At 36.4% G+C, this 13,190-nt stretch overlaps 1 protein-coding gene across 5 annotated transcripts in view; it reads right to left on the bottom strand.

Moving 5' to 3' along the window:
- CADPS2 (calcium dependent secretion activator 2) overlaps positions 1–13,190 on the bottom strand; it is a 575,679-nt gene that overhangs the window by 254,955 nt on the left and 307,534 nt on the right. For all 5 annotated transcript variants that reach the window (XM_053926174.1, XM_024555170.3, XM_024555169.4 and 2 more), the window contains exon 8: positions 1,207–1,346. In XM_053926174.1, coding sequence (XP_053782149.1) covers positions 1,207–1,346 — 140 coding nt within the window. The remainder of the gene's footprint in view (positions 1–1,206; positions 1,347–13,190) is intronic.

Below are 13,190 nucleotides of genomic sequence, written 5' to 3' on the forward strand. Positions count from 1 at the left end.
CCCAGTTCACATTCCTCCCTTACAGCCCTTATGGCTCAGTGTTATAATTATTGGTATACAAGCTCGAATCCCTTACTAGCCAGGTCCTTTAGGCCCGGCATGGTATCTCACTGAGGTCTGTTCTGGTTTCAGCAGAGTAAGTGCTCAATAATGTCTAAATCAGTGGTGAGCAGAATAAATCAGTGGTGAGCAGGTAGATGGATGAATGAAAGAAAGAATTCTGAATTTTAAATCCCAGGAATTCCAACCGCATTATGAGCTGAGTCACAGTCTTTACTCTACATGACTACATTAAGGACGCCATAACGTGGGCTTCCCAAATGAGTGTTTCCCTTGGTGAGACTAGGTCTGATTCTGCACACACTGCCCACCCAAACCACAGGAGCAGCACAGTTCTTAGTCCCATCCCAACTGTCATCTGTTCATGTGGACTGCCCCCTCCAGGCTCAGAGCCCAGCTTTGTTTTCCCTAAGGTCATCCAAAGAACCCTTATCTTGTTGACTCATCAGTTAACTCTGCCAACATGTTGGCGATTTGGGTCCAAAGCCTGCAGACTCTGTGCAAGAACACACTTTTTGAGAAACTTGTATTTTTTTAAATTCATTTTTTTATTGTGCTTACGAGTTCAGACCTGTTTCCCCACCAGCAACAAGGGAAAAGGGTCTTGGTGCAGATGACTCTGCCCCACAGCAGTCCCCAGGAGCCAGTCCCTGCACTTCTGGCCAACCTGCCAGCTCAGTTTCCTCCAGCATGGATTCAGTTTTACGATCATGCACGGGTTGAACACTCACATCTCTCCTATGAAAACTCATACAATTGCCTGGGTTACATTTGAACCACCTTTAATATAGTCTATGTAATTTAACTATTCCTGGGGACCTGAATGCTAGGCTTATTTCAACTATTGACGTATTTTGAAAAATATTACTTAGACAATATCTCCATGTATCACTGTTCTTTACCAAGTGATGTGTAATACCAATGCAATCAAGTGCTAACATTATATTAGCATGTAAACAGTTATACTAACTAAATAACCATATATACTTAGCTCTAAAGATGTCTACAGGTTTAAAAATTAAGTTAATGTATGTATGTCATTTGGGGGGCACTCCATGTGAAAGCCTTTCAGTAAACTGACAAAAGTAATTCACTGAAATAAAATGCAATAATTCAACAGAAAAACACCTTCAATTAAACACTCACCCACTATGTTTCATATGTGGCGGTTTATCCATTCGCACTGCCAATTTGATTTTTAAGTCAGAATCCTGGCTATTTTTGGGAACTATCATTCGGTGCAAATCAGCTGACTTAGAGCTATTAGAAGTTGGGTATAATATCACCTGTAGGGGACAAAAAGAAAACATTTAAGTGCACGATACAAATGTCTGAGGATTGGAACTAAAATCTTTCTGTATGTTTTCTTGTCTGATGAGATGGTATCCTGCCAAAATGTGCCCAAAATGTGCCCATTTCACTCCCACCACAGCAGAGCGTTTTCAATACAGACTCACTTATTTTTTGACAAATATGTGTTTTCATATTATCACATACATTTTCTTCCTGCGTCACTTCATAATGAATTAATAGCACGAGTACAATTGAACTGACAGTTGAAAAATACTTAATATCAATGTCTCTGGTTATGTTTTGTTTGCTTTTTTCTTTTGTTGGTTATGTTCCAGTTAAAGGTGAGATCATATGGTGTTTGTCCCTCACCTCCTGGCTTATTTCACTTAGCATAATACTTTCTAGTTCCATCCGGTGGAGGGATGAGGAGAAAATGCAGACAATTGTAACTGAATAAAAAAAAAAAGAATCGAAAATATTTAGTATGTTGACAGGAATAATTCCAAGATCACAATAAATATGAATATAAAAAAAAGAAAAATACTTAATAGACAACTACAATTTCAAGAACATTTTAAACTCCTCAGGGCAAAGAAGTTCAGAAATAAATGTCCTTTGAAATTACAGAGAGCATGCTTAAATAGCAAAACCAGTTATTTTAAGCAGCAAAAATATACTCTTGTTTTTATATTTCACTGTGAAATAGTATTAAAGAAATTCAACTCAATTAGAGATGGAAAAGATTGATCATAGCACAGTTTCTGCTCCAGATCAGTACCAAAGCAGGAATTTTCCCCCAACTATATCTTTTCAAAACTATAAAGATGATGTTATAAAGACTGAAACAAAGTAATTATTTTTAATAAAACTGCCAAATTACCAAATGATTATTTCACAACACTGCAGCTCCACAAAATCAACACAGGAAAGAAAAGCTTACTCTTCACATATTAGGTGTGAAATAGATTAAACAATGTATTTTACCCCTTTTAGTCAGCCTTGACACTACTTAGACACATCCAATATCAAAGCCTTAATGGATATTTTAAAATGGGAGTACTATATGTGAAGGATAAAATAAAGATATGAAATGTAGTATATTGTATTGTAAATAATTCTTATTTTAAACCAATGTGAAAAGTAAATAAACCTAAAATTTCTATGTAAATGGAAGAATTACAACATGCTCAGGTATGCCAAAATGGTTTTAAAGCACAACATGACAAATGAATTTAATGTGCTCTGCCAAAAACAAAATCTTCATTTCCATTTTTAAGTGGAAATATTCACTGAGAAGTCTTCAAGCAAGGCCCTTTTTCTCTCTAGGAAAGGCAACATAGTCAAAAAAGCTTCTCAAACTATTTTCAACTTCCAAGTTGTTAGATGTACTTACTATTTTGAGACTTTTCTCAAGGCTATTCTAAAAGCCACAGCTAAATTGAATCTAGCATATCTGTACACTTAAGCATATAAAGGCACATTCAAGAACAGATTAAATGGCATTTGTGATGTTTTCAAAATTTATGATCATATTCTAGAATAAGATCTTTCTGACTGCTAAAATATCCAATGAAATATTTTACAGGGTCCTTCTTAATTAATAGTAAATGAAAATAAGTTGATAATTTTTTTCTCAAACCATTAGCCAAAGGAATGTCATTATCAACTTAGAAAGTGATTCCAAAAAAGAATCAGACTAATATATATCCTGTGTAGCTATAAGCTACTACTTCCCCAGCAATTCTGAAAAGCTTTTTCTCTTTCTCTGTCCCTAAAGCACACTTTTTAAAATAACGTTTTTTGGCGCAAGCCACCTACAGACTTTATTCCTTTGTAATTCTCCCTTCTATGTTTATACAAAAGTTGGTTTTGTTTCAAACTCTAAATGTCTTTTACAGGAAGGGAACATTTAAATTAAAAGTTCTTTCTCATTCTCTAAATGCCAGCGATGGGTTAACTAAATAAGGTCCCAAAATAACTAACTTCAGCTGATCTACAAATTAAGGATCACCCGGATTGAGTGCCATCATGTCTGCCACAGTTCAGCTCTCTGATAGGTATTCTAAATGAAGTCAGTGGGAGGACTTACTGCTTATCTCTGCTCAAGTAAAACATCTGAGTGCTCACTACATGGGGATACACAAAGGAGAAAAACATGAATGGCTCAGATCCCTCAAAGAGCTCATCCTCTCTTATCAGGGCCAAGAGCTCAGACAATATCTGATAATATCACTTCTTCCTATTGTCCTTCTCTCCCTAGGGTATGCAGCAGTGTTCTGATTTCATTAGTCTCTGGGTTTATTCACCATCACTTGTTTGGCTTCTCTGTTCTTTCACCTGTGTAGCTAATTGCTGTGTTAAACTTCCTGCATTTGAAAGACCTGGGTTTGTTTTTGTTTTTCTGGACTCTACTAATGAAGTTGTGAACACCGGCACACGTAACAAATGGAGGCTCACAGACATGAATTCCTTCTATCTATCTATCTATATATATATATATAAAGAAAAAAATATATATATATTATTTCTATTGTTTCTAAATATGTTGTTTCAAAGGAACTGTGCTGGCAAATAAACCCTGAACTAAATCTCAAAAATGGCCTATAAAACAGCTTCCAGGTTCCCAAATTGCACAAGCAGAAAACGGTCATATTCCTTTACATAATTTAGCCATGGATGACAATACGAGGGGGGACCTAAAAAACTTGGAATTTCTTTATTAAAAGTTGTGTATTGAGCCCTGGCTGGCATAGCTCAGTGGATTGAGCTGGAGCCTGTGAACTAAAGAGTCTCCAGTTCAGTTCCCAGTCAGGGAACATGCCTGGGTTGCATTGCAGGCCAGGCTCCCAGTAGGGGGCACGTGAGAGGCAACCACACATTAATGCTTCTCTCCCTCTCCTTCTTCCCTTCCTCCCTCTCTAAAAATAAATAAATAAAATCTTAAGAAAAAATGAAAAAATAAAAAAAATTGTATATTGATTCCTATATGTTTAAATTTCAGTCACCTTCAAGGTACTCTCCATTTGTTGCAATATACCTATTGAGATGTTTTTTCATTGCTCAAAACAGTTTTTGAACTCATTGATTTTAATGCTTTTTAGTGCTTCTGCCATTTTTTGTTTCACCTCTTCCACATCAACAAAACATTTACTTTTGAGGACTTTTTCAAACAGGGAAACAAACAAAAAAATGTCACTCAGAGAGAAATCAGGTGAATAGGAAGAGTAGGGCATGGGGTCCTACTGTTTTTGGTCAAAAACTGCTGAACACTCAGAGTTGTGTGGGAATGTGTACTTGTAAATCACCCATCATGAAATAGGCAAACATGCTGAGTCTTCCAAAAAAATTCACTGAAGCCAAACATAGCATCTTACAACGCCAGCTGGTATACTGATACAGATGGGTTCCTAGAACACTCACCTAGAGGGGGAAGCCTGTCCTGCAAGGGGCCCATGTTCCAGAAGATAATTCTGTGTTTTGGGGGTGTTTTCCCTCATAGGTCAAGGAAGAAGCTCTCAATATAGGTAGCCAGAAGGGGTAGGGAGAACAGGGGACAAAGGAGTTCTTTTCAGATGCGTAATAAGGGTGTAACCTTGACATGGCAGGGTGTCTGGACAGTGCCTGCCATGACAGGATTTCATTTTTGTCATTGGACAGTTATTCCTGTGCATTTCCCACTTCACCATTATTTAAATGGGAAAGTTAACTGTCACTCTCCTGCCCCTGCTATGTATTGGATTTGTCCTAGGGTGGGTGAGGAAGGGAGCCAGAACAGTGGGCAGTTAACCTGAACTTTAGTGCACAGGTCAGTGGGCAACAAAGAGCTACAGCTGGACCTGATGGAGATGTTGTACTTGGGACTGGATGTAAGGACAGAATAAGAGTTTGGGTTCTTTCCCCTGAGTTGAAACAAATGTGTTCTATGCATAACTGGGGGGAGGAAGGGTAACACAATTGTCATTACCCTTGGCTACAGGAGTGAACTATGGCAAGTCACCTAACTGCATTAGGATTCACGTTTCCACTAGTATAGAACTGGTGCTAGGAAGCACACAGTCAGCCAAGGACCATATTTTCTATCTCCCCTTGCCTCTGAGTGGGAACATAGTTATAGCTAATGGAATATGAAGAGAACTGGTGTCACTTTGGGGAAAGATGTTTAAGATATAAATATGACTTCTTAACTCATCTGTTAGCCAAATGCATAGTAATCCAATGTGCTAGGAAATGAGAGACACATAAAATGGAAAACTAGAGCCCTGATTCACCATGTGAAGGAAATCTACCCATCTAAGCAGGAACACCCATACGAATTTGTTATACAGGTACTATTGTTCTAAACTACTGAAATGATGTTATTGTTTGTTCCCAGTAGTATCTTAACTATTTAGTAGTATCTTAACTAGTATGTTAGCACAAAGTTTGCTTCATGACTCTTTTACAAGTAAATTAAGTGTTTGAAAAATTTTATAATGAAGAGTTCTATTTCAATAGGATTTAGTTCATGTTCAGAAAGGTATGTCTGATGTTGAAGGCACAATAATTAAAATATTTTAAATTAATTTTTTTATGCTCACTCAAGGATATTTTTTCTTTGGTTTTTACAGAGAGAGGAACGGGGAGAGAGAAACACTGACTGGTAGCCTCCTGTTCGCACTCAGACTGGGGATCGAACCCGAACTTAGGTATGTATTCTGGCCAGGAATCGAACCTGCAGCCTTTGTGATTACAGGATGACGCTCCAGCCAACTGAGCCACACCAGCCAGGGCAATAGTTAAAATATTTAATGTATAAAAATTTACTAAGGATACTTCTGTATTCTAGGTGCATATCTAAATTATATTATAGTTCTGTACAAAATAGTTAGCTTATTTTATTTAGCAAAGTAGATGTTTTTCCATTTATTTCTCTTAACCTTTCTATACACACTTCATCTTCTAGTTTATTTTTGTCAGCAGCACTTTAAATGTCTTGTCACTTAGCATGACAACACATTTTTATGATTTTTTTTATCTTAAATATAAAGCCAGTGTATCTTCTTCAGAATAAAATGTCCACATTACTTGTCATCTTTTCTAAGGTGTAATGAAAAACACAAAATGGTTTTTTAGGCTTTGTTTAAAATTCTATAAAATTTAATATATGGGGAGAAAAAAACTTAAAAATGAAGTGTCAATATATGTATACTCATAATATTGAGAGTAATATGGGGTCCAGAAAGACTTTTCTCTTAAAATATACTCATACAAGTGGCACCTCTCCATCATTTTCCTTCTAATTAGATGCATTAGTTAAAGCCAAGCCATGTGCATTGGTGTATATATCACATTAGTTGAACTTTGTGATCTGTAAATACAAGTCTTTCTAAATTTCTAAACTCAGTTTCAACAATTATCTGAAAAGCTTAAAAACCCCCAAAATCTAGGGGGGTAGAAATCTAGAAGAACTGAGAGGGGCTAGATAAGTTCTAGGGCTAGGTAAACTATTCACTGTCTTTCCCCGTCAACAGCCTGGTGGAAGGAAAAGACCACAGACCACAATAGTTGCACTGTGTAAAGATACATATTTGGTACAATTCTAACTCAAAGATGAGTACAACTAACAATTCTTTAAGGAATTAGGACAGACTTCACATAGAGGAATTATGTTTCATTTGGGAATCTGAAAGAACACAAAATTTTGAAGGCAAAAGACACAGAAAGAGACTGAGAAATAAATAAATGAGACTGTTGCAACTGCACCCCCTAAGAGTAGCAACCTAGAAAACAGCACACAGTACAGATGCTGACAGTCTTACCACCACCTTTGGGTCTCAAGCCCTTCAAGCTCGGTCAGCTCTTTCTTTGTTCCCTGGATCTTCCGTCAGTCAGTTCCCATTGCTTTCCACAAAAAGAACTTCAACCAGTATAAATGCTCATTACAGGTTCTGCCATGTCAATTCTCTACTTCATTAAAAGGTAAGGAGAGAGAACCCTGTGGAACACTATCTCTTGCAGGTGAGAAAAAGGAAAAAAGTTGTATAACTGAGACCAAAGGCCAAGGAGGCAGAAGAAAAAACAGAAGAGTATGATGCACTGCATTCAAGGACAAGTGTGTTTTAGGGAGTAAAAGTGGCCAAATGGCAATGGAGAGGTCAAGCACAGTAAGGATGGGAGGCTACTGCTTGACTTAACAGAGAAGTCACTAGAGCTTCTCAGCAAAAGAAAGTTTAGGTGAGGTCAGACTATGATGGTTTGAGGAAGAAATCTGTTTGAGAAGTGGGGGAAGATTTCACTTAACTCTTACTTGAGCAAGACTGGGCAAGATGGACAAGTTCACTTCAGTTAGAAAGAAGGAACCTTGTGTGCAAAGACAGAAAGGGATGAGGGTATGACTAGGAAGGTTGAAGAAGTTAAGGAAATGAGAAGGGTGTACTGGTGGATGGGACCGAAAAAGAACCTTAGGAATAGACTGTAAAAGAATGTGTTTTGCTAAGGAGTTTGTATGTTATCCCATAACATGCAGTCAAAGGATGCTTTGAGCCAAGGAATGACGATCAAATTTTCATACTTTTAAGTAAAGAATAATACACCTCTATTCAGCTGTAGGAGTAATAAGACTCAATGTGTAGTCAGGTGTCCTAACATCCAAGTAAAAGATGAGCTGGCCTTAAAAACTACATCTTTAAAATAAAGTAAGAGACTGAAAATGCTATTAGCTGGAATCCTGTTTCAATTAAAAATCCTTTTTGCTGACAATCAGACATCCTTGGGACAGAGGGGAACTATCCAGACGAGCACGGATATTTCTATAAGAAACCTTGACATGCTGGATTCAGTTTACATTTTTCTCTCTCTCTCATTCAACTGACAGAGACTTTATAGTTCAGCAAAGATTCACAATGACTATTCCTTGTGAACCTTCCAAGTACCTTTTTGAGAGCTTAGGACTGTGAGAAAATATGTGCTGTGAAAGGGCTAACGGAATTTACTTCATTTCAATAAATTTTTATTTAGCACATGTTAATAACTAGGATCTATTCACTCTACTATCGGAAACCCTGTATTTTTAATGTGTGGAGATGAATCAGATGATTCTTCTGAGAGAAATCTACATCCTTTTTAGTAACATTTCCCAATGTTTAATAAACTTGAAGTTGCTTAAATTATTTCACCTTTGATTTAATATCAACGCTTCCTATCCTACTTAGTTGAAACAAAGCACAGCTGCTCACTCTCACTAACACCATGCTCTTTTATATACTGAAAGATTAACATTAAGTCTTCTGTCAACTGCTGCCTGTGGGATAAATCCAGTTGCCTTTATTTTGAAAGCTGGGAAGCATCCTGGAATTTACAATATGAAATTGATCAAACTCCTAACCTCTTACCAAATGTGTACTTGTCCTGACAGAACCACACAAAGTATATAGTACTTTTTTGATAAGAAAGGTGTCTTTCTTTTGATAAGAAAGGAAAAAAAAGAAAAACTGAGGGGAAAAAAAGAAAGTATTATCTTGATTATATACTTTTTTCTGGCATTAGCTTGATAGAGATTAAAAGCTTTGTTATTTGCATGATGGGGATTGAGGAGGGGTCATGGAAAAGAAAAACCAAGGTGTATAAAATTATTCACAAATCTTTCTGAAAGCTCTACTTAAAAATGAACCATCACATGAAAGGGCTTTGGGAATGCATTCAGCAGAGTACGCTACTTGAAGGCAGAAGCTATTCCATGATACACACAGTCATTCATCTGTAGCTCAGGGAGTAATTTAGGTCAGCGTATTTAATTAAGCCACTTTTCACCAGAGTTCTCTTCATATTCTATAGTAGACACATACCAAGCATTTGTTGACTGGTTAGTTGGTTCATTGAAAGGATGGATGGATGCTTAGAGAAATTAGAAATAAAAACGCAAATGTAAATGTCTTACTTCAGTGAAGTAAAAAGAGAAAAAGGCTTGCCAACTCAAGTACTGTCAAAATTTGATAACAGAAAATGACAGTAGTAAATGCCAGAACTCATATGTCATTTACCTGCCATTTATAAAAATTCATAAAACTCTCATCTTTCCATTTCTGGACTATGACAGGTAGAATAACAATCTCTGAAAGATGCCCATATCCGAATTTCCTGAACCTGTGAATATGTCACTTCACATGGCAAAGGGGAATTGAGGAGCAGATGGAATTAAAGGTGCTAATTAGCTGATCTTAAAATAGGAAGATTATCCTAGATTGTCCAGGTGGGTCCAATCACAAGGGCTCTCAGGTATTGAAAAGGAGGGCAAAAGAAAGAGTGTCGGAGCAATATATGAGACTTACTGGACCAACCATTGTTAGCTTTGGAAACAGAAAAGGCCACGAGCCAAGGAATACTGGCAGCCTCTAGAAGCTGGAAAAGGTAAAAACTGCATTCTCTCTTAGCTCTTCCAGAAAAAAACACAACCCTACCAACTCCACTGAGATTCATTTTGGACTTCTGATCTCTACAACTGTCAGGTAATAAATTTGTGTTGTTTTAAGCCACTAGATTTTAGTAATTTGCTGAAGCTCAATAAGAAACTAATACATGGACACTAAAAACTGAGACTTGATCACAAAAGAACACTAAAAGCTGAAATTTGATAATAAGAACACTAAATTTAACTTTCAAATTTCTTCTGCTAAGTGTGTGATTCAAAGATATCTTTACATACAGATTTCTTTCATTAGCTTTTTCTGATTACTTTAATGAGAAGTTGTGTGTGTATGTGTGTGTGAGATTATTTCTCTCAATTCCTGAAACATTCTGCTTGTATGAAATCTTTTGAAAAAATATTTTTCCCACTTTAAGTTTTTAAAAATTATTTTATTGTTCAATGACAGTTGTCTGCATTTAACCCCATCACTCCCCCCACCCCCCTAGCCATCCTCACCTCCTTCCCCTGCTTCCACACCCCCCTTGGTTTTATCCATGTGTCCTTTTATTTCACTTAATTAAAGAAAGTTGTTATTCTCCTTATCATAAATAAAAAAAAATTTTAAAGAATGAATGGTGAAGACTTCCTGCCAAGATGGATACATAGGTAGACGCGCTTCACCTCCTCACACAACCACAAGGATTAAAACTAGTCTCAAAACAAAACCAACAGAACTGACAGAAAATTGAACTGTATGGAAGCCTGACAACCAAGGATTTAAAGAAGACAAAGGAAAGTTAAAGGAGTTCTTATTACATGATTTATATAAGAAAAAGAAGATCAAAACTATGAACAGTAAAATGACAACAAACTTACAACTATCAATAACAGAATCTAAAAAAGCAAAAACTAAGCAAAAACAACTAGAACAGGAATAGAATGACAGAAATGGAGATCACCTGGAGGGTTATCAGTGGGAGGAGGAAGAATGGGGGAATTATACAGGGAATAAGGAGTATAATTGGTAGGTACAAAATAGGCAGGGGGAGGTTAAGAACGGTATAGGAAATGGAGAAACCAAAGAACTTATATGCACAACCCATGGACATGAACTAAGGGAGAAATTGCTGAGGGAAGGGGGTACCAGGTGGAGGGGGGAAAAGGGGAAAAATTGGGGCAACTGTAATAGAATAATCAATCAAATATACATTATAATAAAAGAATGATGCTGCTATAAACATTTGTGTACAAGTTTTTCTGTGAATACTTGAGTTCAGTTCTCTTGGGTATATACCTAAGAGTAGGATTGCTGGGTTATATGGTAATTCAATGCTCAACTCTTTGATGAACAACCAAACTGCTTTCCATAGCAACTCTGCTATTTACATTCCCACCAGCAATGTGTGAAGGTTACAATTTCTCTATATTCTCCCTTATTTTCTCGTTGTTTTAAAGATTTTTGTTTATTTATTTTTAGACAGAGGGGAAAGGAGGAAGAGAGAAACAATGTGTGGTTGCCTCTCATGCGCCCCTCACTGGGGACCTGGCCAGCAACGCAAGCACGTGTCTGACTGGGAATTGAACCGGTGACTCTCTGGGTCACTACTAATCCACTGAGACACATCAGCCAGGGCTCGTTTTTTAATTATAGCTGGCCTAGTGGGTGTAAAATGGTAACTCACTGTCATTTTTATTTACATTTCATTATAGTTAATTTCCTAATGGTTGCCCTGGAAGTTATAATTAACATCTTAATTTATAATATCAACTGAGTTTCAATGGTATACAAAAACTTTGCTACTATGTAGATTTGTCCTCATTCTATTGTTGTCACATATTACATCTCTATACATTGTGTCTATCAATAGATGTGTAATTATAGCTTTGTGTAGCTGAATTATATTTAATTTTACTGAGATATAATTAACATAGAACATTAATTACTTTCCGGGATACAGCATGATTTGCTATTTGCATATATTGTGAAATGATCACCACAATAAGTCTAATTAACATCCATCACCATTATGGTTTTGGTTTGCCTTCCTCTAATGATTAATGACATTGAACATCCTTTGTTTGTATGTTTGTATGTTTGTTGTTTGTTGGCTATTTGTACATCTTTAGATAAATGTCTATTAGAGTCCTTGCCCATTTTGTAATTAGGTTATTGGGGGTTTTTTTGGTATTGAGTTGTGAGAGTTCTTTATTAATTCTGAATGTTAATCCCTTATCAGATAGATGATTTCAAATATTTTCTCCTAGTCCATACACTGCCTTTTTACTTTGTTGATTGTTTCCCTTGACACACAGAAGTTTTTAAGTTTGACATGGTTCTGTTCGTCTATTTTTGCTTCTGTTGCCAGTGTGTTTTGTGTCATATACAATAAATCACTGCCAAGTCCAGTATCATGAACTTTCCTCTACGTTATCTATTGGAGTTTTATAGTTTAATGTTTTTAATAGTCTGGATTAATTTAAAAAAATGAACAATGGGGCTGATTATTTTGGTTACTAGAATGAAAACAATCGTATATACATTTCTAACAAATTTCAAGTTCCACAAACCCAAATGATCAAGAATTATTTCTTCTATGTTAAAATCTTCCCTTGAAGATTTTGAAAGACATAGATTTGTCACGGTGGTTTTTCATGGCTTAATTAAAGATACTGGCCTTTATTTATCTTAATATATCAGTTTTATTGCTTGTAAGTTATCGATTTCATACTTCCTGGATGGAGCATATATTCCGTCAAAGCTATATCTGTATTTTTTAAGACTTATCTAGACAGGAAAGCATCATTACTATTCTTTATTGATTGCCCACAGCCATAAATTATGAATAGCAGTGACCTTTATATTTCCTTACTTAACACAGCTGCCATTCGAGGACACTGCATGAGTAGTTTTATCATGTTTCTCTTTACTAGTCTGGTTATAATAATGCCTGGAATTTATGAACAACCTTTTGAAGGAATGTCTCAGAGTGCTTTGTAAAATTTAAATTAATTCCCTTAAAAGTAGTAATTTCTCTTGTTATGTAAATAACTTAACGCTGAAGTTAAATGAATACCTAAAGAAAATTACTTCAAGATAACAATAAACACTTTCAATTTTATATCCTCTCCTTAATCTAACACATTATTCCCTTCATTGTTTCACAAACATTACAGTAACTAAACTGGGGTTGTTCTTACTCTTTGGTAATTAAATACCATACAAATTCTTAGAGCCAAGTCAGTTTTATTTCTGTCAATCGGTAATATATGATGGCAGGATGGAAAGGAGGGAGTTACATATAGTGTCTAAAAGTGAGTAACTTCAACTGCATCCTTGTTGGGAACCGCCCTGCCTGGTTTCAGAGGCTGTAACCCCTCATGGTTAAGGCTGAGTCAGAGTTGGGACCATAAGCCACTAAGGAGACAAAGCTTGTCTCCCTGGCAGGTGTACCAC

This window comes from Desmodus rotundus, chromosome 6, assembly GCF_022682495.2.
Source record: "Desmodus rotundus isolate HL8 chromosome 6, HLdesRot8A.1, whole genome shotgun sequence".
Classification (NCBI taxonomy): Eukaryota; Metazoa; Chordata; class Mammalia; order Chiroptera; family Phyllostomidae; genus Desmodus; species Desmodus rotundus.